The sequence below is a fragment of the Eucalyptus grandis genome, chromosome 1, assembly GCF_016545825.1.
Source record: "Eucalyptus grandis isolate ANBG69807.140 chromosome 1, ASM1654582v1, whole genome shotgun sequence".
In the NCBI taxonomy this organism is placed as follows: Eukaryota; Viridiplantae; Streptophyta; class Magnoliopsida; order Myrtales; family Myrtaceae; genus Eucalyptus; species Eucalyptus grandis.
In genome coordinates, this window is record NC_052612.1 from 10,661,093 (window position 1) to 10,688,889 (window position 27,797).

The following is a 27,797-nucleotide window of genomic DNA, read 5'->3' on the forward strand; positions in this document are numbered from 1 at the left end:
AAAATATTAAGTACGTCTTACGCTCCAGCCTGGCAAACAAGAAAGTGGTGGGAGCGCGACACGTGTATTCATGGGACCCATAAGGTCAGGCGCCATCTTCCTCTCCTTGATCTAGACTCAGCGCTTCTTTCTCTCTCTTCTCTCCCAAATAACTTGCTTGAATTTTTTAGGTTTTGTCTCTCTTTCATGGAAGAGCAGACGGAACAAGCTGCACTTACTTCCTCTGTTTTCTTCTCAACGCATCCCACCCCCTCCGCCTCTGCCTCCGCCTCCGCCTTCGCCTCTCCAAAAAGCCTCGCCGGTCATCTACCTCTATCACGTCGCCTCCTCCAAGAGCCCCGCTGGTCGCTGCTGGTTTCTCAAACCTTCGCCTCCGACTGTTTCCAACGCGGAGATCAAGGTTTGTGCTCGCGTTGGTCTCTCGGCAACTCCTAGGCCTCCGTTCGATTGCCTCCCTCCGACAAACTCGTCATCAACTCCGACTCCGAGCCGCCGCCGCCGCCGATGGCGTCCTCCGTCTCTGGTATCTGCTCGTCCTCCCCCTCCCTCAGGCCGAAGATGCCGCCCGCCTCCGCCGCGAAGCCGTCGGCCTCTGGCAGGAGGGAGGCGGCCTCAATCTCGTTCCCGAGCGGCGCCAGGCTCCCCGCCATCGACCGGGTGTTGTCCCTGTCGCTGGCCCGATCGGTCGCGAGGGGGATCTCGGTGGACCTAGGCAAGGCCGACGGCGCGGCGAAGAACGAGAGGTGCGAGCTAGAGGGCTGGGGAGGATTCCCGCTCGCTATGGACGAGGTACGTGGACTGGCTACACCAGCACCGGAGCTAGGGCTTTTCCTTGGACATGAGCCGAATCGGGTCCACGGACGAGTTCGTGGAGGAGATAGAGCCTCGGTTCTAGGCCGCGTTCAAGGCGATGGAGGAGTTGGGGAAGGGCGCGATCGCGAACCTGGCCCAGACGAGGGCTGCACGGTCGGGCACTATTGGTTGAGGAAGTTGGAACTCGCGCCGGCCAGGTTCCTGAAGGCGCAAATTAAGAGCACGCTTGACGCGGTCTGCAATTTCCCCCTGTTCTTCTTTAATTGCCGTTTCCTGAGTTTAATGAGCTCGTGGTAATGATAATAATGATATCTATTGCTCCTATTCTAGAGGATTCGTAGAAGAGAAGCTTGACGATCGGTTTATTTGTTGACATTTGCTGAATGCCAAGTGTCGGGAGTTCTGTTGAAAGATGATAAAATTTTCATATGTTTTTGGAGCTATTATTCATTGGAGCAAGTTCAATAAGACAGAAGCTCGTTACTTTTAACTTACAATGTTGGACACTCCCGCCATATAGGTTTGTCTTTCGTCGACTTAGATGGATGTTGGAGCTCCCGAACGACATAGAGATAGTCGATAGATCGGTATCCTTTGCTAATGGAACAAGTGGAGAGTAGTAGTGGTTATCAGCACATAATTGATGTAGAGAAAAATGGGGACGCCTCATTGACAGCATCTCATGGTGACCAGCAATGCAGGGTAGACTCGACAGAGGATGAGGATGGACTTTCGCCTATCATGCCAGCCCCTGCGGATCAAACAACTGTAAATTCATTAAACAGATTGAACTCCGTGAATTCCTCTAGCACGAGAAGAAGGAGTGATGATTACCACCAGCATCGAACCAGTCCATTGAATTCTGGACTATGGATTTCAGTGGAGATAGTTGTCACTGTGGGTCAAATTATAGCATCCATAGTGGTTTTGTCATTGTCAAGACATGAAAATCCAGAGGCTCCCCAATTTGCATGGGTTGTAGGTTATGCATCTGGTTGTGTGGCAACGCTGCCTATTCTTTACTGCCGTTATCATTCTCGCAACCGTGGTAGTGATCAGCAGTCCGTCGATCCCATCGAGGGACTTCTCATAGCATCAATCGAGCCTAGCTCTTATACAGCTATCTCTGTCACACAATCCACAGATGAGGGCAATCAACATTTTGAAGAATCGGCATCATGGAATGGCCAAATTGCAGACACTCTGAGTTCACGGTATAGTTCAATCGTTTCTTATGCCGCTCATGGATGATGATTGCTTCTCATCTATTCAAATTGAATTTCAATTTGCACGTTGTAGGATCGTTGGCATCATTTAGAATAACCTAGTCTATACAATCTATGATAGATGGAATCAACAGCTAATTTCGTTTTTGCAGAATTAGTGGGCTGGTGGACCATTTCAAGATGGCCTTAGACTGTTTTTTTGCTGTATGGTTTGTTGTCGGCTATGTGTGGATTTTTGGAGGTCACTCTTCACCTTCTGATACTCCGAAACTGTATAGGTACCAATTTATAGGGACACTGTTCTGTTCTGTCTATACATGTAATTGTTGTGCTTGATGAAATATATGTGTTGTGGCCCTTTTGCAGGTTATGTATAGTATTTCTAACTTTTAGCTGTATTGGATATCCCATGCCTTTTATACTATGTGCAACAATTTGTTGCTGCCTACCTTGCATAATGTCTGTTCTGGGCATCCGAGAAGACTTTTCGCAGACAAGAGGAGCCACCTCAGAAATCATCAATGCTCTTCCTATCTACAAATTCAAGGTGAAGCAAGACTTAAATGCTGAAGGTGAGGAATTTAACACAGGAGGAAGTGAAGGCGGGGTCTTGGCTCCAGGGACAGAAAGGGAGTGTTTCTTGTCGGGAGAAGACGTGGTAAGCATAAAACCCACTTATGTCCTCCCATTCCAATTCTGGAGTTCAAGCACCCTCCTGCTGAATTTTGACCTATAATGTAGGGCTAGCATTTGATTTCGCGTCCTAAAAAGAAAGGCCTCGACTCACATCTGCTTATACGTTCCTTAACATGGTGAAACTATCATGATAGCAGCAAGTCGCAAATGCTTACTATCGGCAGCTAGGCATGATATTTATCTTCAAGCAGACAAAGTGATGTTGCCATTGTATTTGTGCAGGTTTGCTGTATTTGCTTGTCAAGATATGCAGATAACGATGAACTTAAAGAGCTACCTTGTCACCATGTCTTCCACGTTGAGTGCATTGATAAATGGTTAAAGATCAATGCCTCATGCCCCCTCTGTAAAAGTGAGATTAGCGAGAGCAGTGGGCTTTCGCAATCTGACAGAGACAGCTAGAACTGAGGACGAGTTTCATGTAGCTCAAGAATTTGCATAAGGGAGCTGCCCATGAATGTGCCAACTACAATGTTTGCTCATCGGACTTACGATGAAACAGGGCCTCTTCGCAGATACGAGTATTGACTTGGCACAGGTAACAAGAGGTTATATCTGCAAAGAGGTTCTCTTGCGACGCATCGGATGATTTACCATTGCTACACTACACTATGTAGAAGTGAATCTCTTGCTTGGGAGTGGTCCCACCTTCTCAGGACATGTAAATGTGAGGTCGAAGTTGAATGGTCGGCTCATACGCCGGGTCCCGTGAAACGATCTGAGGGTGCTGCAATGGCAAAGGAATCTTTGCGCACAGATCCTATCTCGGGATAATGGTAATGATGTATATAGCTTGTTCGAAAATACAGCACATGGTGTATTTAATCACGTAAATTGCGATAAACTGTAACTATTGATCGTGTCATGTTCTCCTATTTTGGAGCCCTAGAGTGGGCATGCTTAAGATAAATGGAGGACCTCAGTACTATTGCTGTTACAGACAGTTACCAAAGGCTGATCAAGAAATAGCTAGCATGGTGCGTAATCAAAGTTGTAGCAATATGCTAAAAAATTGCTGATATTTGCAGAGAACAACTTTAGTTTTTATCTTTCCTCTTTTAAATAAAAAGATTGAAGACAGATGAGCAATAGAATTTGGAAGAACGTGATGGACAAAAACTGATAATGGATAGAGCAATAGCAATTTAGTCTTTGGTTTTGTTTTAGATTCTGTTTGTTTCATAGATTTGGAAAATATTTTTTTAATATTAATCACTTATATCAATTCAAATAATTAGTTCATCAAAAGTTCTCTCCATCCCTTGCAATTATGCATGTCTAAATATTTTTATGAACGTTAAAAATCTCTTATTCATTAATTTTTTATAGGCAGTACAGGTAGTATTCATTTTTAAAAGTGATACAAATGCATAACTTTTAAGATGCACCGTACACAGTATCAAAGATCATTCCACACCATCCCTCATAAGATATGAGAGCATTGCGCAAGTGGTCGGTTTGGGACTCAGAAAAGAAGAAAAATGGCTTTTTCTTGAACTTACATATTTCGTGCCATTCATGTTACTATTCTGGTTGTGGTCTCAGAAGGGAGATGAGGCTACATAATTTCAACCTCCTTATTTTGGTGCGAAAACAGCAAAAATGGCATACCATTATTTTCGCATTTTGAAAAATTTATTTTCAGAGTTTCAGACGACTTAAAAGCAGGAGAAATTGCCAAAGGCCTCAAGAGATAATTTCTTTGAAGGTTGTTTCAGGGAAAGCCAGAAGAAAGAAAAAGAAAATGAAACATTTTCCCTACAATCTAGGGAAATTTCCGTAACAGAAAAAAGATCAAGTCCAGCAAAACATATGGCTCCTCTCCAACAACAACCCATTAGGAGACCACTTGTCTTCATCCATTTCATTAGTGATACGAAAAAACCAAAGAAGAAGATAAATTAGAAGATAAATTAGAGGTTCATATTAGCAAGGATAACATAGAGCCAAGGCCCGAATCACTCACTTGCATACTTAACCAAAAAAAATAGAAAACTTTCATGACCTGAAACTAGAAAACGAAGAACAAAACCAACCCAGGAGAGCATGTCTTATTGATGCAAAATCTATCATATGTAACATCTCATTCCAAAATTTTTCACAGAACGCAATGTTTATACAAAGGAAAAACAATGGTGGACATAAATAAGGGAAGTACAACATGTCTCCAGAAGTAAGTTTGCAGAGGCCACTTGTTCTTAAGGCTGACGAAGCATCCGTTCTTCAAAATTTCTCCTGTGGCTCCACCTCAGGGATGTCCTATAGATTGTAAAACTAACAATGCAAAAAGGGAAACCTTAGTTTAATGCATATTCCCATGGAGCCTGTCACCTTTTCTCATTCATGCCCACAGACACACAAGGCTATGAATCTGACTGGAAACGAAAGTGGAGGAAGATTATACACAATTAGCAAAACAAATTCCAAGATGAGAGGGAGAGGGAGGCCAAAAAGAACCGAAGCAAATGCCAATCCAATAAAGCGACAGAATGGCCATGAACTGGAAAAGGCCCCATGAATGATACTTCCCCAGTGGTTGAACGAACTATCTCCCAAGCCACAGCTATTGCTGTGAACTAACTCTCATGCATACCGATGAATGTAGAATTACATTGCCCAAAATGAGCTTTCAACTCCACTTATTAGATAGAGAGGTCCTTAAAAGCTTCCAGTTTTCCATTTGGCGTAAGAGAATCCATGCTTATGCCACCCGCAGGATGGTTGACTCCATTTTCAGGATTACTAGAAATCTGGATGTACGAGGACTTTAGAACTGCAGAACTGCAACTTCCTTCAAAATACGTGGAGTGCGGGAAGTATTCAGCACAACGTAATTTCCATCCTGTTGAAGATGTATTTTACAAGTGTCAGAGACACCATCTCAAAAGTCAAATCTAGCTTTATCCAATCATAATATCCCATCTTTGTATTCAGTAAAAATGAGTAGGCCAATAAGGAAGTAGGGATAGAAGAATGGTCATCAGTAACGAAATTCACCGACGAGATCCCTCCCTGACTCTCACACCCCAACACACACCCACCCAGCCACCCACTTGCTACCCTATACTGCTGCTACTCCAATTATTCCAACAGATACTCCACATTTTAAGCATAACTTTACCAAAAACAGTTGACGAGATCAAAACTTACTTGATGCAGCATCCATATCAACTACTACTGAGGAGAGTAGCTTGTGAACCGCAATACAATCCTTGAGTTTCCATTCCTTAACTGATCTGAGTGCTTCATTTCTATGCAACATAACGTGGACATGCTCAACAGATTATCAAGGGGATGGCAGCGTAAAACGGTCCAAAACAAATGAAAAGAAGATGGTAGACCTTCGTTGCACCAAACAGTACCTTTGCACCAAGTTGTTGCTTGAATCCTCAATTAATTTCACAGCCTTGCCCTTATTGCTGGGTTCCAAAAGATACAGCATTTCTGCAGCAGCTGCCTTGTGCATCAAGGAATCTGCACACACAAAAAAAAAGACCAAGCACACTTAGAACATGTTATAACACACATAAGAAAATTGTCTGATGTTGAGGATACCTTTATGCTTATCGAGGAATGACTCATTTGCCTCTAAAAGAGACTTCCCATGCAAATGACTGCAAGATGAACAATTGTATGTGTTAAAAGACTGTCATATTGAAAAAACAAACAAGAAAGATATAGCAAGTCCAAAAGACAGGTTGTAAAGAACCTGATTTCTGGTCGTTCAGCTTCTAATACAGTGCAAATAAGTTTCTCAGAGTCAGTAGCTGGGGCAGCCATGGAACTAACTACGTGGAAAAACTTTAACTGCAGCATAAGAAGCACCCATCAGGAACAACACCAAGCCGTCAAAGTCTCTAGCAACCGGGGAAACAATATAGACCACCACTGAAAAGAATTGAGGAAAAAGCAGCAGCAACACAGATCAACATACTATGACTTGCATCAAAATTTACAGACACCCAAAAGATGTGACAAATATATCAACAGCTCAACCCAAGGAGTTAAGAGGACATATGAGAATGATAAAATATCTCGAGTGCAAACTAGAGAGAAACTAACCAGGCACCTATGTGTGTCAGGGCTTTCTGCGTCCAACCGGAGCAGCTGCTTCACAGCCTGGGTTTATGAAAAGAGCAGCATATAAAGATGCATATATTAAAATGGAGTTAAGTAGAAAATTAAATTGCAAGCAGCACATATATAGGAAAAAGAAACAGAACATTTATCAGCTTGTCATTAAGTTACTCCGAACAATATGTTTCAAGAAGTTTCAAGAGTAAGAAAGTCACTGGACAAAAGAAAAAAGAAGAAGCAAAGTAACCCCAGGCAAAATTACCTGAAAAGCAAGCAAAGTTTTCCACTTTCTCATATTTACTTCAAACGAAAGAATATGTGTTTCCAAAGAATCAGGTGAGCTCCTTTGAAGCCACTTCAATTACTTTGTTGCCTCTGATAGTGGATCCTCGACCTACCACCACATATACATAATGGAATCCAGGTCACAGCAGCAACTATTAATAAAAAGGAAGTTACATAATATATGAAGCCAAAAAGAAGATTGCGCAGGAATATTACATACACTAATTTATCAGGAAGAAGCTGCTCATTGGTTCATATCATGCTCTCTCTAGAAATGATAAAGCACATTTTTTGGCGAAAGGAATGTAATCACCAATTCCAATATTAGTATTTTCATGTGCTATTCAGAATCAAATTGGGCAGGCATTCGTGTATATGACAGAATGCCTATCCCCCCTCCTTTACGAAACACTTTTTTTTGAATCGTAGCCTAACTATTTCCCATTTCATAGATGGATATCTAGGGACTCAAGTCTAAATAAAATTGACTGTACACAATTGTAATTTGCATCAGACATATTTTACTTGAGTAATTATGAAAATTGAATCTGACAAGAAGATACCCGGTAAGTCCAGCTAACTTGGTGCTATAATTTGACCCACGGTGACAACTAACTCCACTGAAATCCATAGTCCAGAATTCAATGGACTTGTTCGATGCTGGTGGTAATCATCACTCCTTCTTCTCGTGCTAGAGGAATTCACAGAGTTCAATCTGTTTGATGAATTTACAGTAATTTGATCCGCAGGGGCTAGCATGATAGGCGAAAGTCCATCCTCATCCTCTGTCGAGTCTACCCTGCGTTGCTGATCACCATGAGATGATGTCAATGAGGCGTCCCCATTTCTCTCTACATCAATTATGTGCTGATAACCACTACTACTCTCCACTTGTTCCATTAGCAAAGGATACCGATCTATCTGACTATCTCTATGTCGTTCGGGAGCTCCAACATCATCTAAGTCGACCGAAAGACAAACCTATATGGCAGAGTGTCCAACATTGTAAGTTAAAAGTAACGAGCTTCTGTCTTATTGAACTTGCTCCAATGAATAATAGCTCCAAAAACATATGAAAATTTTATCATCTTTCAACAGAACTCCCGACACTTGGCATTCAGCAAATGTCAACAAATAAACCGATCATCAAGCTTCTCTTCTAAGAATCCTCTAGAATAGGAGCAATAGATATCATTATTATCATTACCCCGAGCTCATTAAACTCAGGAAATAGCAATTAAAGAAGAACAGGGGGAAATTGCAGACCGCATCAAGCGTGCTCTCAATCTGCGCCTTCAGGAACCCGGCCGGCGCGAGTTCCAACTTCCTCAACCAGTAGTGCCCGACCATGTGGCCCTCGTCTGGGCCAGGTTCACAATCGTGCCCTTCCCCAGCTCCTCCATCGCCTTGAACGCGGCCTGGAACCGAGGCTCTATCTCCTCCACGAACTCGTCCATGGACCCGATTCGACTCACGTCCAAGGAAAAGCCCTAGCTTTGGTGCTGGTGTAGCCAATCCACGTACCTCGTCCATAGCGAGCAAGAATCCTCCCTAGCCCTCTAGCTCGCGCCTCTCCTTCTTCGTCGCGCTGTCGGCCCTGCCTAGGTCCACCGAGATCCCCCTCGCAACCGATCCGGCCAGCGATAGGGATAACACCCGGTCGACGGCGGGGAGCCTGGCGCCGCTCGGGAACAAGACCGAGGCCGCCTCCCTCTTACCAGAGGCCGACGGCTTCGCGGCGGAGGCGGGCTACGTCTTCGGCCTAAGGGAGGGGGAGGACAAGCAGATACCGAGACGGAGGACGCCATCGGTGGCAGCGGCAGCTCGGAGTTGGAGTTGATGACGAGTTCGTCGGAGGGAGGCAATCGAACGGAGGCCCAGGAGTTGCCGAGAGACCAACGCGAGCACAAACCTCGATCTCCGCATTGGAAACAGTCAGAGGCGAAGGTTTGAGAAACCAGCAGCGACCAGCGGGGCTCTTGGAGGAGGCGATGTGACAGAGGTAGATGACCGGCGAGGCTTTTTGAGAGGCAGAGGCGGAGGTGGAGGCGGAGGGGGTGGGATGCGCTGATAAGGAAACGGAGGAAGTAACTGCAGCTCGTTCCGTCTGCTCTTCCACGAAAGAGAGACAAAACCTAAAAAATTCAAGCGAGGAGAGAAAAAATTTAAGCAGGAGCGTTGCGCATTTATTACCTGTCCTTTCTTCTGCTAGCCGAGCCGAGCCAGCAGTCGAGTTATTTGGGAGAGAAGAGAGAGAAAGAAGCGCTAAGTCTAGATCGAGGAGAGGAAGATGGCGCCGACCTTATGGGTCCCACGAAGACACATTTCGCGCTCCCACCGCCTTCTTGTTTGCCAGGCTGGAGCGTAAGACGTACCTAATATTTTCTCGGCGCGCTTCTCTGCTCTCTCCTGTGGACCTGGCCCACCACTCTGCAGATGCTCTCTCTCCTCTCGCTCGAACCGCTCTCCTCTCGCGACCGTGTCGACTCGTCCTCTCTCTCCCCATTCTCCGTTCCGCCGCGGGGAGAACAAAAATCGCAGGCAAGCGCTCTTCCCCCTCCTCTGCTCTCTTTCCTCCGCTGGTTGCTTCCATCTCCCCCACCCTGACGTCGACGCTATCGACACTCCTCCGCACGACACTGATGCCCCTCCACCCCACCGTCGCCCCCGACGCCGACGCCGCTGACTACTCCACCTCCGCCTCCTCCTCCACCTCCGCCTACGCCCCCAAACCCGACGTTGACACCAACGCCCTTGCCTCCCTCTCGCGACCTCCAGTACCCTCTCTCTCTCTTTCCTCCTCGAAGTTGTGCCTCTCTTCCAGTGAACCGCGACGCCAACGCCCCTCCGCCGGTTGCCTCCGTCGTCCCTGACTCCGACGCCCCTCAAGCCGGTTGCCTCCGCCTTTGCGGTTCGGTGAGGTCTTGGGTATGCCCTCGTGCTGCGTCTCTTCTTCCTTGCACAGGAACACCGTACTGCCTCTCTCTCTCTGAGTGTGTCTCTCGTGCATTCTTTCATCCATGAGGCAAGCATTTCGACTAGGGTTCGGGGTTTCGCCACCCCTTCTTTGAGGTTCGTCGGGGTACCTCTCATTTTTGCGTGAACCCAGCGTGAATTTTATAGTCTTTCTTTCCGAGATGACTACCCTTTTCACTTTGATCGCTCCTTCAACAAAAGCGACGCTAAGCGACAATGCGACGGCAGTTTCGAATCCTGGGTTTCGCTCTGTGATGCTAAGCCTTGCTTTGGTTCCTTAAAAAGTTGCTGACTTCTTCGCACGTTGTAGCTTCGCAGCTCCTCCGAGATTTTGGGTTGGTCGTCCTATCGTCTTGCTCAGAGCAAGCGAAATGGTGTCCAAAAGGGGCGTGTCGAATTTGTCGACACCTGAGTCGGCGGCGACTTCTGAGGACAAGAAAGGGAAGAGATCGAAAGGATTGGCGGCTTCAGTTCCTAGTTCTACCAAAAGTCATGTCAAGGTATTGTCTTTTAATCGAACATATCGTTCCACCCTTGTTTTGGGGACTTGACCATTTAGCATTCATTTTTTCTGCAGAAAAATTCTGGTGCAAGCATTGGTGAAGTCATGTTGCCTAATAATGACCCAACCAAAATTGAGGCAATTACATTTCACGAATTGAGAGCTACATTGAGGTGGGGATGAATTGTTTTAGTTGCAAGCGTGTGATAGTCATTATAGTGTTTCCTGCGTAACCTTTACAGTAAGCAAAAATCAAGTTTTTCTATTTGATGCTTGCAAGGGAGATTATTGAGCAGGGAAGTGAATATTACTGATGGAAAACCATGAGGTCTTGAAAATTTGCCTTCAACAAAGAGCAATTTGTTTATGAAAATGAAATTTTTGCATCACGCTTTTTCTCAAAATGATAATGAAACCTGTAAGTCCTTTTTGTCTTTCTATGGTTGTTTCGAGGCTTGTAAATTGTTATTGTAAAGCATGTGGGAAGAGTACACGGAACGACCAGGTTGAAGGACTCGGCTCCCTACCTACATTGCAGTTCGAGGCATTCGATTTGTTACAGCGAGTGCATTTGACCCCAATGAATTGTCATATTTTGACCAAGAATGTCGGAGTCTGTATAGACATTCTCATGTTTTAATCTAGTTAATTGATATAATAATATGCTTGTAGTAGGGTTAGTCCATTTGCTTTGTGTCTATTTGAATGAAATGCTTCTCATCTTAAATAAAGATCACAGCCAATGATCAGTTAAGTTGCTTATGAGATATAATTAGCATCCCAAGTGATGTTGGATGAATAATAAAATCGACATGAGTTGCACTTTGTATGCTGTGAGTTCCACCCGAATCTCTGCGAAGCATAGTCACAAAAACAGGAGAAAATTAAGTCTTGATCTCTATTCGATAGATAAATAGCTGCTCCAAGCAAAGAGAGAAATTGTGTTACTTAGTTGAATATATTTAAGATAGCATGGTCCATAGACTCTGTGCTTTGAAATGGCCTAGTTGAAATGTGACGAAAGATGATCAAATTGTGATATACTTTAAGCCCAAGTATAACAGTTTATATTATTAGGCAATTAGAGTTTTCTTTCATTATTGCGAGTGCTTTTTCTCACATCTATCTTCCTGGTACTTAGGACCTTGCAGGGGAAGTCGCTTAGAATCTGCATGAGTATTTTAGAGCTGTATACAAGGTTGATCATATTCTTCCTGGAATGACATCTTTCTGATGTGAATGACATTCTCTTGCATGAATATCTCTAGTTTTTGAAGTTATTTGACATGGCTTCATCCAGGTGGTTACTGAAGCAGACATCGAAGAGTTTGAGGCAAACTATAGAGGTTCTGATTCTGAAAAGAATGATCTTAGCTGGAAACTATACGAGAAATTCAAGGGTAACATGAACAGGTGGGGTTGTTATGTCCTTTTTCCTCTCTTTTTTCCTTTCTTATAGATGCCTATCTGACATAAAAGTATTTGAAATCTTTTGTACATTTTCCTTCACAGGCTTTTCTGTTCGATGCTCTACTCAGATCCCAAGCTTGATTACCACCGCTTTAAGGATATCATTGATGATGCAATAGCAGCAGGTTGGTTTTTTGACAATTTGATCTCTTCTTGACCGCTAGATTTACTCTTAAACCTCGGTCAAATTTGAGACTTCAAGCGGGGTGGGCTTCATGTTTTATAGAGTTTAATAACAGTGAGGTCAATATGTAAAAAATAATTTTCTTTCACAATGATAAAATTTAGCACAGTTTGCTCATTTACTTTTATGGAGAGCATCCTTTTTGTCTTTTTATGTTTCTAAATAATGCTGGTCCGAGGATACTTTGGTGTTTAGTAGCCTAGATCTTATGCGTGCTTGATAATGTAGCGTACACTATCCTGTTATAGTGCTTAATGCATGCTCTGTTTCTCTGTGTCCTACAGGAACATTGAAGACAACCAAGGCATACGAGAAGTGGGCAAAGCAAATTTCCAAAACTAAACCACCTACAGATTGATATAGCTAGTATAAGTACCTAGAGGGGGGTGAATAGGTATATAAAAGATTTTTCTCGATAATTGCACAATACTAGATAGTTGATAGATTTGAGACAAACAATAATCAAAGTAAGACTGAGAGAAGGGAAGAGAAAATTGAACACGCGGTTTATAGTGGTTCGGCTTATTTCAAGCCTACGTCCACTCTTCTGCACTGACAACCTATTGGCTGGATTCCACTATGAACAAAGAAATGTTACAGCGTTGTTCTTCCTTGATTTCTCGGTGTAGATGATCTACCACACTCGTTCAAGGTATCACTAAGTATAGACACTCTCTATGTATACAATTTTGCTCAAAATATATCGACTAATATTCAAGGTGCTTCAGACTCTGGAATTTCTCTATCGATCATGCACTAAAGTAACTAGAACGTCTTCCTTTTATACTCATTTATGCCATCATACCCGTTGGCACTTACCAAAGGAATTCCTCCAATCTACCCATTGGACGGAATCAATCAAGAAGATCATTCGAGCTATTAAAAGAACCTGACGATAGCCCATCAATCCTATTCGCCCATACAATCAGGATCTTGGTTTCCAAGAATAGAACTTTCCAAGAATATTTCGTCGACCATCGGATCTTCAAACGATCTTGATTACGAATAAAAGAATCCGTTATATTTATCCAGCCAAGAGATCTTCTCCGAGGATAAGACTAAATCCTCAACCAAATACTTCGGCTCGGATTGCCTTCGTCACCGGATTAGAAAAACTGTCAATGAGAATAGTCTTGAGTCTTGAGTCTTGAGTGCCGAGTCCGGTGATCTGAAAGTCTTCGGACTCTAAACGAAGGTCTGCAATTATCCGGACTAGACCGATAGAAACGTTTTGTCGCTTCAAAATATTCTGGAAAAATTTCTCCAACAATCTCCCCTTTTTGATGGTGACAAAACTTTCCTGTAGATTTGAACAACTTTGACCTCCGCAAAACATTACTCAAGCAATATGGCTATCTCATAAAGATTAATAAATCAACCAGACTCTGCATCTACAGAAAATCGGTTAGTCTTTCATGAGTAAAACCATACAGCAACACTTGACATAAATGTAAACAGTCAAGCATCAAAATCCACACCCAAGTCAGTCAAATTCAAGTTCACACCCAAGTTATACTCAAAACTCAAAAACAACCATTCAAACACACCAAAGAAATTTAAAGTCAAAGTTTAAAGAGTTGAGTTCAAATTGCAATTCTCCCCCTTTTTGTCATCATTAAAAAGGTGAGAAAAGAGTCAAGTCTTCTTGGGAATGCGCACGATCTGGAAATCTCCCATCGACTGTACGATGCTTTCCAGCCTCTTCAAGTCTTCCCGTAGATGAGCCACCTCTTCTGCTTTGGCATTGGCTTGAATTTGAAGAGCGAGGTCTTTCATTTTATCCTCCAGGGTAACAGAAGATGCTTGTCCAGCATTCTTCATGACTTGAAGTTCATAGTCCAGAGCATAGATTTGACCCTGCATTTCCAGAAGAACATCAAGGATACGACGAAAATCTGCTGTATTGTCCGTTTGTGTGCTCGCATTTGCTCTCTCGGATGGAGTGAAGGCAGACTATGGAACTTCTATGTAATCTTGCAGATTTGGTGTTGACGTATCATGTCCTTCCTCAGGCATTTGAGAAGCCTGAAAATCTTCTGGATTTGCTGGTGAGCGACTTACACCTTCACTGTTGACAGCATGTGGTGTAGTCCTTCCTTGCTCGCCATCTCCCCCTGTCTCTAGGACCTCAAATGGGGAAGAGTGATGGTCATGCTCTTCAGCATCTTGATTCCCCTTCTCTCCGGCTTCATCTGCAGACTTTTCTTTCACTGCTTCTCCTTCTTCTTCAGCTTCTTTCTCTTTGTCTTCTTTCTCTTTCTCTTGTTGCTCCTCTGCTTCTCTATTCTTTGCTTGCTCCTCTTCTTCTCTCTGTTCTTTTTCCTCTGCTTCTTTCTCTTTCTTCTGATGTTCCGTTAATTCAGGTACAGAACGTCTGGTCCTTATCAATGCAGAGATAGTGAGATCTTCCTCTTCATCTTCATCCTCCAAGATGAGAGTTCTTTTCTTTTTGGATAGGGCACCAATGGGCTCCTTCCCTTTTCTCTTGATGCAGAAGATACTGGAGTCTTCACTCTGAACTTCTCCATTGCCTTAGCAAGCTCTTTCAGACGCATTTTTGTCAACATTTTCAAACCTACCACCATTTTGTCGCATGGTCGAACACAAAAAGTATGTGGAGGTTCAATGTTCAAGTGTCTGAAGATCTTGGTCACAAGACCTGGGTAAGGCAATTGGCCCTTGTCCTTCACCATTGCTCTATACATGTGAAAGAGAATGGTGTGAGGGAGAGAGAACTTCTTCCCTGTATTGATCGCGTACATCAATTTCGCCTCGGAGTTAGACAAGTCAGTCTTGGATGTAGACTTTGGCCTGATACAGTTGATCACAATTTTGTGAAGCAAGATGTTGATGGCACGCATTCTTGAGTAGGTAATTCTTCCCTCTGTATCCCTGTCTTTAACAAGCTCCAATGTGGCACGAGCAATCGAAACTTTGATCAGTTGATAGCGTCCTCTTTCAACTCCAATTATATCTGCCAACATTTCCACATCTACCATATAGACTTGGTCTCGAACACTGAATAATATTCTATTCGCATCTAAAAAGCTAAGATTCGAATAGAAGTATGCTATCAATTGCGCATAACCGTCTGTGGTATCGGAGCAAAATTGCTCAAGTTGAAGCAGATTGAACTTCTCCCTTAAGTTCACATTAATGGCATCCAAGAAATCGAAATCAACACTTCTAGGGTTTATCACCCCTCGTTTCAACAGTCTGAAGAACAGATTCTCCTATTCCTTCGATTTAAACAAATCCATCCTTTTTCCCCTCACCTTCGCAGCAACACCCATTCTAGGTTGAAATTCACTGAACATTTTATCATCATCATTCCCGTCGCCGGATTCTGTCCCGATACACGAGGGTCACTTGGAATGTTCGCAAGTGCTTCCTCGCCCTTTCCTTTGGGAGCAATTCCCAAATCCTCCATTTGTCGCAAAAAGATATACTCATTCCCATAGTTCTTATCTTTAAGGAAATCATCTACGTAGTTCAGCGGAGTCCTGCTCTTCAACGCACAATAGAGCTTGTAAATAAAAGAGGGTTTTTGGACTCTTACAGGTCTCGCGTCCTCGATTATTTCTTCCTCCGGTTGTTGACCCGCACCTTGTGGGGTAGATGGTGCTAAGTGACGTGGTGGAGAGTGAATCGGGCTCCGATGCTGACTTAGTAAATCTTCCTCTTCGGTGAGATCGAAATGGGTAGGCCCCTCCCTCATTCTCTGTGGTCCCCTATTCGCGATTCTTGAAGACTTCCTCGAAGAAGACATCCTTCCTTGTCGTTGAAAGATTCCTTTACTTGCTTTCCCAAGAAAAGATGACAACTTTCTCGAAGATGAACACGAAGTAGAGACAGGATTGGGAGGAGAATGCCTTTTTAGGGTTTTGAAGTTTAAGCGAGGAAAATTGTATATATATAACTCAATTTAAAAAGGAAAAACCAATCGGCACAAAGGAAAGTGAACAGACGCCTCTTCTTAAAATCGATAACTGCCAAATAGAAGTTAATCTTTTTTTTTTTAAAAGACAAGATTATGTTTTTCACGGAAATTATAAATTAACTGATCTAAAGATCGTACCTTTTCGAGATTGAATATAATAACAACTTACGTCTATAGCCATGAATGTCCGAGTCCGAGGGTTGGAGAGTCTCTAGACTTTAACTTCCTCAAGCTTCAAAATGTTGAGTCTGGAATGGATAAAATCGAATTGTTTTTTCTCCAAAAGCTTTGTGAATATATCCGCTAGTTGATTATTTGAATCAACAAATTGAATCGAGATTTCTCCATTTTGAACATGATCTCTAATGAAATGATGTCGAATCTCTAATGCTTTGCTCTTGAATGAAGGATTGGATTTTTAGTGAGATTGATTGCGCGGTGTTGTCACATCTAATCTCTCGTGCATGAGTCTTCAATTCCAAAGTCTTGTAACTGTTGTTTTATCCATAGAATTTGCGAACAGCAACTTCCAAGAGCTACATACTCGCTTCTATTGTTGAGAGAGCCACGTGCTTTGTTTCCTTGAAAACCAAGACACCGTCCCCGTTCCAAGCAACGGCAAGTTCCTCGAGTACTCTTTCTATCGACTCGCAACCGGCCAGATCTCGCGTCCGAGTATCCCCGGAAGATTAAAGTCTCCCTTCTTAGGATACCAAAGACCGATGCTTGAAGATGAAGCAACGTATTTGATAATACGTTTCGCAGCACTGAGATGGGATTCTCTAGGATCTGATTGAAACCTAGCATAGATGTAAACACTCAACAAAATGTCAGGTCTAGAAGCAGTAAGATAAAGAAGTGAACCAATTATGCTCATGTACAGCTTTTGATCAACTTTCTTCCCTTCTTCATCTTTGTCTATCTTCAAAGAACTTGACATCGGTATGTCGGTCTTTTTGCAATTTTCCAATCCAAACCTTTTGACAAGATCATTAGCATATTTTTCTTGATAAATAAAAGTTCCTTCCTTCAATTGCTTTACTTGAAGACCAAGAAAGAATGTTAACTCTCCCATCATACTCATTTCAAACTCATCCCGCATAGACTTAGAAAATTTCTTGCACGACTTTCATTAGAGGATCCAAAAATAATATCATCCACATATATTTGAACAAGTAAAAAGCTTTTGTTTTCCTTTTGATAAATAAAGTAGTATCTACTTTACCTTTGACAAAAACATTCTGTATTAAGAACTTACTTAATCAATCGTACCAAGCTCGGGTGCTTGCTTTAAACCATACAAGGCCTTTTTCAGTCTGAAAACTGAGTCTGGCTTCTTTGGGTCTTCAAACCCTGGTGGTTGTTCCACATAAACTTCCTCATGGATAAATCCATTTAGGAAGGCACTTTTGACGTCCATTTGGAATAACCTGAAATTTTTATAACAAGCAAACGCAAGTAATAGTCGAATAGCTTCTAACCTTGCTACTGGTGCGTAAGTCTCATCATAGTCTATTCCTTCTTCTTGCGTATATCCTTTGGCCACGAGTCTTGCTTTGTTTCGTACGACTTTTCCTTTCTCATTCATCTTGTTCCTGAACACCCATTTAGCTCCAATAACAGTTTTACCTTTTGGTTTAGATGTCAATTCCCATACATCATTAATGTTAAACTGCTCGAGCTCTTCTTGCATAGCTCCAATCCAGCTTTCATCGATAAAGCTTCTTCTATGCTCTTTGGTTCAATTTCAGAAATAAGAGCCACAAAGACTAGACTCTTCATGCCTTTTGGATCCGGTGCGAATTCCTTCATTAATTTCGCCGATAATGAGATCTTTGGGATGACTGGACTTATGCTTCCAGTTACTGGTTGATTTGTCTGGTTGATGATCTCTTTCTTTATTTGAATCTTCACGAACAGCTTGATGCTGGTCTTCCAAAGTCTGAGATGCTTCTTGAGTTGTAAGCTTTGGAGGGTCTGGAGCAGGTTCAGACTCTTCATAATGAGTCTGACTGGATTCATCTTGCGTAGAGTCTTGAAATTTGACATTCATTGACTCCTCCACAGACTGGCTCTTCTTGTTATAGACTCTGTAGGCTTTGCTTGATGTAGAATATCCAAGGAAGATGCATTTATTTGATCTTTCTTCAAACTTACCAACTCGATATTTTGCATTTTTCAATATAAAGCATTTGCAACCGAACACATGAAAGTATGAAACAATAGGCTTCTTACCTTTGAATAACTCATAAGGGGTTTTCTCTAGAATAGGTCTTAAGAAGACTCTATTGATGATATAGCACGCTGTTGAAACAGCTTCAGCCCAAAATCGTGAAAAAATTTTACTTTCAATTAAAAGAGTTCTAGCCATTTCTTGAAGAGATCTATTATTTCTTTCCACAACTCCATTTTGCTGAGGAGTATATGGAGAGGAGAACACATGCTTAAAGCCAGATTCATCACAAAATTTTGTAAAATCTTGATTTTCAAATTCACCTCCATGATCCGTTCTTATACTTGTGATAACACATCCTTTTTCATTTTGAACTTTTTTAGCAAATTTTTCAAAATACGAGAAGGTTTCGGACTTACTTGCAAGGAAATATACCCAAGTAAAGCGGGAGTAATCGTCCACAATTACTAGGCAATATTTCTTACCTCCAATGCTCTGGGTTCTGGTTGGTCCGAAGAGATCCATATGCAGCAACTGTAGTACATGATTAGTAGAGACATGATTTATTGGCTTAAATGAATTTCTTACCTGCTTTTCCAGAATACATGGTGTGCATGGATCGGACTTTTGGTATGGTAATTTGGGTAGACCTCGAACAAGCTGCTTTGATGAGATTTTGGCTAATTACTTCATGTTGACATGACCAAGCTTTCTGTGCCATAAGCTTGCTTCATCTTAAATTGAGATTAGGCATTGCGATTCATTTGGTTTCACATCCAGAAGATAGATATTTCCATGTCTTCGACCCATGAAAGACTGAGTAGAGTCTTTACTGGTTCCAAAACATGTTCCTTCTTGAAAGAAGATCTTAAAACCAGTATCACACAATTGTCTAATGCTGAGAAGATTGTAATTGAGTCCTTCCACTAGGGAAACATTACTTATTGTGAGATTTCCAATTTCACAGTTCCAAATCCCACAATACTTCCTTTGCTGTTTCCTCCAAATGAAACTTTTCCACCATTTACTTGAACAAGCTTTATGAAGCAATTTGAGTCTCCTGTCATGTGTCTTGAGCATCCGCTGTCAAGATACCACTTTACCTTTTTCTTGACAGAGACCTGCATTTAAAAGAGAGTCTCAAGCTTTCTTTGGTACCCAAATTTTCTTAGGTCCTTTGGTGTTAGTAAGATAAACAGTATTAGCCCATACTTTCTTAACAGGTTTCCAAACCATAGGACACTATTTTTCAAAGTGATCCGGATCATTGCACTTTGAACACCCGAGGGCATTTCGACCTCGTACTTTACAAAAACTTTCTTGAAATGATTTTTGTAAGCCTCTCTCGAGGGCATTTCCTTAATTCTTTCTTTTACTTTAGGAAAATCAATCAAGGGAATTGTTTCGCTGCCATACCTAGACCGGACTTATTGAAGTAAGGTCTTTGAGCTGAAAGAATTTTTTCAAGTTTTTCGGACCCTATTGAAAATTTCTTTGAAATATTTGATAAGTCAGTTTTTAAAAAAAGCATTTTCTTTCAAAAGATTATCTTCATTTTATTTAAGAGTGGAAACATTCAAGTCTAAACTTTTAACTCTTTCTTCTAAAACGTTTTCCTTTTGTTTTAGAGCTGAGTTTTCCTTTTTAAGTTCGGAAATTCTTTTGAGATAAGTCTTAAGACTAAAACACAGTTCATCAATGTATTTAGAAACTTTGACAGGAATTTTAAAATTATTTGCCTCAAATTCACTGTCTGAGTCTGATCCGGAATCTGAGTTTGAGTCTGAATGTGCCATCAAACATAGGTTGGCATATTCATTATCACTTTCTTCACACTCTGTATCACTCCAAGTTTCGGCTTTGAGAGCTTTTCGAAACTTTTCAGCTTTTCCTCTCTTCTTCTTCAAAAGAGGACAGTTGGGTCTGATGTGTCCATTTTTCTTACATTCAAAGCAGACTACATCTTTGTTTGGTTCCTCATCATCAACAGACTTGGTCCGCTGTCTTTGAAAACTTTGTTTCTTTAAGTTGAACCTTCTTCCTTTTCTATTCAGTTTTCTGAATCTTCTTATCATGAGAGCAAGCTCCTCATCGTCCATATCATCTTCAGAATCTATATCATCAGAATCATCATTTGATTTTAATGCAATGGATTTCTAACCTTTTGGATCTTCGTCTTCATTAATTCGTTCAACTTCATAAGACTGAAGAGTTCCAATCAGCTCATCGACAGATAGTGGCATAATTCTTTGCGTCTCTCTTATTGAAGTCTTTATGTGATTCCAATCCTTGGAGAGTCCACGCAGTAGGTTGTTTACCTTCATGGGATCAGAAATTTTTTGTCCTTGATTCTCAAGACCATTGACAATATCTGTAAAATGGCTAAACATGTTAGTTATAGATTCTCCTGGTTTCATTTTGAAGGCTTCATATTGACCGAGGAGAATGTTAATTCTGGTTTCCTTCACTCGATATGTTCCTTCATAGGTGATATGTAATCTGTCCCAAACTTCTTTTGCTGTAACACAAGAAGATATTCTGTTATATTCAGTTGGTGACAAAGCACAGTATAAAGAGTAAATTGCTTTTGCATCGAGTGCTTGTCTCTTGATTATCTCTTCCTGAGTCATTCCGTTGGTCTCAACAGTTTCTTTCCCTCTTTCAGAGACTGATGCAGCTATAAGAGTAATTCCTTTTTTCTACAACGTCCCATTCCAGAGGATCCTTTGACCGTAGGAAATCTTTCATCTTGTTCTTCCAGATGTTGTAATCCTTTCCATCAGAGTAGGGTGGTCTGGTATTGCTTTGCCCTTCCACCAGCCCTGGTGCTAGCATACTAGCCATGGATCTTTTGCTCTGAAGTAAAACACTTCAAATAAAGTGAGTACACAAGCTCTGATACCAATTGATATAGCTAGTATAAGTACCTAGAGGGGGTGAATAGGTATATAAAAGATTTTTCTCGATAATTGCACAATACTAGATAGTTGATAGATTTGAGACAAACAATAATCAAAGTAAGACTGAGAGAAGGGAAGAGAAAATTGAACACGCGGTTTATAGTAGTTCGGCTTATTTCAAGCCTACGTCCACTCTTTCTCACACCGACAGCCTATTGGCTGGATTCCACTATGAACAAAGAGATGTTACAGCGTTGTTCTTCCTTGATTTCTCGGTGTAGATGATCTACCACACTCGTTCAAGGTATCACTAAGTATAAACACTCTCTGTGTATACAATTTTGCTCAAAATATATCGACTAATATTCAAGGTGCTTCAGACTCTGGAATTTCTCTATCGATCATGCACTAAAGCAACTAGAACGTCTTCCTTTTATACTCATTTATGCCATCATACCCATTGGCACTTACCAAAGGAATTCCTCCAATCTACCCGTTGGACGAAATCAATCAAGAAGATCATTCGAGCTATTAAAGGAACCTGACGATAGCCCATCAATCATGTTCGTCCATACAATCAGGATCTTGGTTTCCAAGAATAGAACCTTCCAAGAATATTTCGTCGACCATCGGATCTTCAAACGATCTTGATTACGAATAAAAGAATCCGTTATATTTATCCAGCCAAGAGATCTTCTCCAGAGGATAGGACTAAATCCTCAACCAAATACTTCGGCTCTGGATTGCCTTCGTCACTGGATTAGAAAAACTGTCAATGAGAATAGTCTTGAGTCTTGAGTCTTGAGTGCTGAGTCTGGTGATCTGAAAGTCTTCAGACTCTAAACAGAAGGTCTGCAATTATCCAGACTAGACTGATAGAAACGTTTTGTCAGCTTCAAAATATTCTAGAAAGATTTCTCCAACACAGATCCTCTTAGAAAGAAGGGGAAGTGAGTGACACAGCTGCACTGGGCTTTCTATTCTACATAATTTTTGCTTTGATTTCTTGATTGTACTGTTAGTAGTATGTTCTTCTTTTGAATTGGAATGCTAACCTTTGTTTCCCATTTCTGATAGAGCGAAGAAGAAGTTAGACGATCTTCTTGCAATTATATCTTAGCGCCGTAGCGAGCGAAAGGAGCATTTTGATTTCATGTTTTCATCTCTGGTGAATAAATATGGTGGTGGAATGCAGAGTTCGGAACCCAGTGAAGAAGAGTTTGAGGCTGCAAGAAAGAAACTTGAGAGCTGAAAGTCTGCCAAAAAGTCCAGGCAAAAGTAACAGGAACATGTGATGTAGCTTTTGATTAGATTAACTGTGTATAGCTTTGGTTGCTTTGAGCACTCTCTTATGCTCCTAATTTCTGTAGCCAAAATTGGTGTGTTTGATTTCCCCTTAGTTTGGATGATATTTTGGGATGACAGATGCTCAATGCACTCTTGGTTTGTTTCCTTATCTTCTGGCAGCGCAAGAACTACATTTGTTGTAATACTGGAAATTGCTGCCTATAGTTTTGTGCATGCTTAAGTTACAAGAACTTTACTTTCCCAAATGGGATTGGACTACTTTTCTACCAAATGGCTGATCATTCTCCAGGGGTTCATTTGAACATTAAAAAGACTGCCAATGAATGTTCAGCAGCTTCTAGATGAAGAAAAACTAGAGAAGCTCAAGTTTTGGATTATGAATATGGTTTTATTCATTCTGCTTTCTTGATTTCATCAACGCCACCTGTTTAATTTCAGTCTATTGCATAAGGTGATGGCATGAACGAATTGTAGTAAATATTATTTTAACATGAACTCAAGACATCGTTGATTATCCTTGAGAGATTGGTTTGAGTTGATTCCATATTTATGCTATCCTTGAATAGAGGGGGATGTACATATGATCTTTTGAGTAGAAGACTTGCCCAATATACTTCATCTCAATTGTCATAAAACAGTGGAGCCAGATTTTAAGTATTTTTAGTGCACGGTCTTCCCAGAGTGAGTGATTTGTAGACTTCAAGCGGTTCACTAAGTTGAGAAAGTCTTAACTCCAAAGTGAATCGTTGTACTGCACGAGGAGAGAGAGTACTGCACGAGGATAGAGAAACTTCAAAGTCTCCACCGTGGTAAGGGTTTCAGCTTGCTCCGCCAAGGAGACAAGTACGTTCTTTGCATACCCATCAATCAAAATCCCAATAAAACTTCGTCACACAAGGGTGATTGATCCTTCATTGGAGACCGTCACTTTGATTTAAATGGCAACGTGATCCACAGGGCATGGCAACGAATTTGCATCTAGAAAACGTATTTGTGATGTATATTTGCGGCAGTGTGTGGACAGAAGATGCGGTCAGGAGCCTACTCGAGGCATGGTAAATGCCCCTTAGTCTAATTTCTCATTCAATGAAGGACAAAATTTAATGAATTTATAGTAATTTTCTCAGTGAGAACATCAAATGACAAATGATACGAGTTGGGAGTCTAAATCCATATTATTCTCTCTCTTTTTGTATAGATTTCTCATTCTCTATCCAAATGTTTCATTGGCTTTCGTAGGGGGCAACGAAATTGAAGGTTTCACCCTTTAAAATTGTCAATCGTTACACAGGACACCAAACTTTTTTGAACACTCAATTTTAGAGAGGTTGACTATTTCTAAATGTTATTTAAAATAAAATTAAAATATTTATTAAAAATTATTTATGTCAACATTGGTTGCGTCACGTAGGACAACTAAAGTCTATGATTTTCCATCAAAATTGTTTAGATGAATTGAATTGATACAAATATAAAAAATTTATAACTCAATTGACAAAATATAAGATCTATGATTGAATTGACACAATTACAATAAACTTTATTTATTTATTTATTTATTTATTTTGTAATTTCCCTTTCTTTAGGGTCGAGGCACTATAAGAGAATTCATATCCTCCCCAGATAATTACTTTTCATTTAGTCAACTATAATTACCTGAACAAGTCCCATATAGCAATTGGCCAAAACAAAAAAATAGAGAAAAAGAACGTGTGCCTGATAGCTGGCAAGCTTCAACAAGGGGGAGGTACCATTCGAACAAAAAGTCCAAACAAGGCACAGGAAAATGAGATCCATCTCACTACTCAACCAAATTTTATATATTCTCCAGTCTTAAACCCTTCCATTTCCTGTCATCCCTTGTATCAGATCAAAGTGGTCTGCTTCCATCTCCAGCTTCAGTTCCGTTTGGTCTTGCACGTGCTTTAGGCTTTCTGTAATGGCTAAAGCTACCGCTTGAACAGCTGAGGGAACTCTCACCTAACGACCCGCAAACCCGTCGACCAAGATGCCTCGGCTGTTGCAGCTCACACTGGAGATGGCGCGCCTTCGCCCGATCCTGCTACAGATGAACCCATTGGCATTAATTCCAAAGGCGCCGTGAGATGGGGGTTTTCCAAAAGTGAGGCGGGTCCCTTAGCCGCTCAGATCTAGCTCGACTCGCTTTCGCCCATCGAGGGCAATGAAGAGCCAACTTTCCGTTGCGGGGCTCACCGGTATCATCCTTTGTATTAAAATATTCCGTTCAACGGTCAGCTCATTTAAATACTAACTCGCTATTCTAGGTACAATCTAATATACCTCCATCTCCATCTAATCAAATCTTGAAAACCTGTCTTGACTTTGCTTTAAAAATACCATCTACAGCTGTTAGTAATTAATTGAACAATGTCCATCGAGTTCATCGACAGACTCTTAGTAAATCAAAGCAAAAACCTTGGCCTGCTGTAGAATTTCCTTTCGTGTTTGTCGGCCTCTTCTTTTACATTTGACGAACTAAAAAACCGAAACCTGACCTTTGTACCAGGGGAAAACAAGTCCTTATGGTGAACTCGGAGGCAGGAGCCAACCCACTAGGAGTCGAGTATCAGGTGTTCTTGAGTTTCAGAGGTCCTGACACTCGTCGCAGGTTCACCAATACCCTTTGTCATGGCATGACCGATGCCGGGATCCACGTAGTCATGGATGATGAAGAGCTTCGACCAGGGGAGAGAATCAGCCAAGAACTTCTGCAAGCAATCGATAACTCGAAGATCTACATGCCCATCTTCTCTAAGAACTATGCTTCGAGTCACTAGTGCCTCCAAGAGCTTGCGAAGATGGTGGAGAACATTTCTGAATCTGAAGAAGATGGAGATAAGAAGGTGATGCTTCCCATCTTCTATGATGTGAAACCCGATGACATGAAGCTGAAAACAGCCTTGTACAGCGAGGCCATATCAAATTTGGAGCAACAGAAGAAGAACAAGTTCAACCCAAAGGAAGTAGAAGTGGAGACGGGCTCTCAGGGAAGTCGACGACACCAAGGGATGGGAGCTGGAGAACTATCAAGGGTAACTAATTTATATATTTTTTTCTTTTTCTAGGCCAAATTCTCAAAAAATAAAACTGTGCTAAATGATAAGACATCAAAATCTGTCTTCAAAAATGAAAATTGTCTGTTCCAAGTATCCTTTTCACTTTTATACTTGTAAGACTTCAACTTTGAGTCTCTTCTATTCCTGGACACTTCTTTCTTTTTTGGATTATTTGGAAGGCAAAAGAGAAATGGGTGCATAAGGATTTGTGCTCAACCTGGAATACAATCATGAAGTTAAAAGTATCAGAAATTCCTAGAGGCATAACATCCGAACAACTTCCAAGAAAAAAAACCAGCTGATTCAGTAGCACGGGCTGCAATTAGAGTTCGGTGTCATTATGTTAATAAAAATTTAAATTTCTTTTCCAAGTGATTTTGACGTTGCATAATGAAAATATTTCTGCTAGATTTATCAGCAAAGTTTTTAGGTCACGAGACTCTAAAGAATCTCACTAATCCCCTCTTACTTGGTTGAGGGTCCAGTTGCATACAGGAATTGTTATCTGTGTCTCAACTCCAGTGGTTTAACTTTGTGGCAGACATGGGGAGCTTGTCAAGGTGGTTGTTGACGAGGTTATGCATAAGCTTAAGTCGAGACAAAGAAACGTGACTGATGATTTGGTTGGGATCGACAATCAGTTATCAGCCATAAACACTTTACTAGACATGAACTCCGGTGGCATGCGGCTCATAGGAATTTATGGCATGGGTGGTATTGGGAAAACCACTCTTGCCAAGATCATCTTCAACCAACTAACTCCTTACTTTGGAAAGTATAGCAGTTTCCTTGATGATGTACGGGAAAAGTCACAAAATGAGGGCTTAGTCAAGCTGCAAGAACAACTGTTATCTGATATCGTTAATTCTAGAGTGGCTCACAACATAGATAGAACTGATTATGGAATGAACACGATTGGAGAAATACTTGGCAATAAAAAGGTGCTCATTCTTCTTGATGACGTTGATGAGAACAAGCAAATTGAGGATCTAATTGGGAAAAATTCTCTGCATCTTGGAACTAGGATACTTGTTACCACTAGGAAAAGAAGGGTATTAAAAATTAAAGGATTTAAGTACGAAATCCTATCTTTGGAAATGGAGGCATTAAATGATGATGACGCACTTCAGCTTTTCTGTAGGCATGCATTTGGCAGAGACTCTCCTCCAAATCCTTACTACAGTCTTTCAAAAGAAATTGGCTCTACCACAGGAGGGTTGCCTCTAGCTCTTCAAGTAATAGGTGCATTGCTTTCTCATCACAAAGAGCGAAAATACTGGGAAGAAACATTGGACAAATCAAGGAGAACGCCACATAAGGATGTCTTGGGAAAGCTGAGGATCAGCTATGATGCCTTAGAGAGTGAAGAACAACAGATATTTGTTGACATCGCATGCTTTCTCATCAATGAGGAGAAGATCAACCCAATTTATGTGTGGAAAGATTGTGACTTTAGCCCCGAACATAGTATTGATGTCCTCATCAACATGTCCATGATAAAGGTTTTGGATGATAGTAAGTTTTGGATGCATGATCAATTTAGAGATCTTGGAAGGGCAATTGTTCGTCAAGAAAATCTGAAGCACCCAATCAAGCGAAGCAGGGTGTGGAATGACAATGATGCCCTTAACATATTGAGATCAACAGAGGTAAAGCATGCCTTTTACTTGAAAATCATTGCTTCATGATACATGTAAAGTGAAATGAAGTCTAACACAAACTTTATAGACAAATCCTCATCGTTTGTTTGGATTGGCAGAGTAAGGAAAATGTTCAAGCACTCAAACTGCAAGGAGAAATTTGGGAAGATGCTCGTGTTATCGTTACTCCTAACGAGATTAGACGCTTTCGACATTTGTGGCTCCTTTGGTTAAAAGACATATCCTACGAGGGGGACTTCACAAGTTGTCTTTCAAAATTGAAATGGATTCGATGACGTTACTTGGTGTTGGAATTCGAGTCGGCGAAAGACGACTTACTTGATTCCGATGCGCAAACAGCAAATAGCCCCAGAACGAACATTGAATTGCGAATAAATCACGAACAACACTACCTCATGCTAGTCTGGATGCAATCACAAGGAAAATACCCGATTTCCACGGCGTAAATGCCGATTGTTCTTGCAAAGATGAAATGGAACGCCTTGATCTTCTTTGATGGAAATAGAGAA

The 27,797-nt window shown here is 41.4% G+C and overlaps 3 protein-coding genes and 1 long non-coding RNA gene across 4 annotated transcripts; 3 read left to right on the forward strand and 1 right to left on the reverse strand.

Moving 5' to 3' along the window:
- The first annotated feature begins 504 nt into the window (after nt 1-504).
- Nucleotides 505-3,245, forward strand: LOC120295396 (E3 ubiquitin-protein ligase At1g12760-like). Its single transcript, XM_039316510.1, has 5 exons — nt 505-1,047; nt 1,390-2,027; nt 2,192-2,317; nt 2,406-2,697; nt 2,958-3,245. Exons 1-5 carry the CDS (start codon nt 505-507, stop codon nt 3,135-3,137), a joined length of 1,779 nt encoding a protein of 592 aa, XP_039172444.1. The 3' UTR covers nt 3,138-3,245.
- Nucleotides 3,246-4,821: 1,576 nt separating this feature from the next.
- Nucleotides 4,822-8,630, reverse strand: LOC104430526 (N-terminal acetyltransferase A complex auxiliary subunit NAA15). Its single transcript, XM_039316513.1, has 8 exons — nt 8,364-8,630; nt 7,830-8,078; nt 6,798-6,854; nt 6,445-6,542; nt 6,291-6,349; nt 6,098-6,209; nt 5,886-5,986; nt 4,822-5,577 (listed from the first exon to the last, which is right to left on the reverse strand). Exons 1-8 carry the CDS (start codon nt 8,628-8,630, stop codon nt 5,378-5,380), a joined length of 1,143 nt encoding a protein of 380 aa, XP_039172447.1. The 3' UTR covers nt 4,822-5,377.
- Nucleotides 8,631-11,714: 3,084 nt separating this feature from the next.
- Nucleotides 11,715-12,169, forward strand: LOC120287637. The gene is made up of 3 exons (XR_005545824.1): nt 11,715-11,773; nt 11,876-11,988; nt 12,088-12,169. It is a non-coding gene; the product is annotated as an uncharacterized LOC120287637 (long non-coding RNA).
- A 13,913-nt stretch (nt 12,170-26,082) lies between these two features.
- On the forward strand, nt 26,083-27,563 carry LOC120295400 (disease resistance protein RUN1-like). Its single transcript, XM_039316517.1, has 2 exons — nt 26,083-27,276; nt 27,387-27,563. The coding sequence occupies exons 1-2, from the start codon at nt 26,206-26,208 to the stop codon at nt 27,561-27,563; spliced, it is 1,248 nt and encodes a 415-aa protein (XP_039172451.1). The 5' UTR covers nt 26,083-26,205.
- The last annotated feature ends 234 nt before the right edge of the window (nt 27,564-27,797 follow it).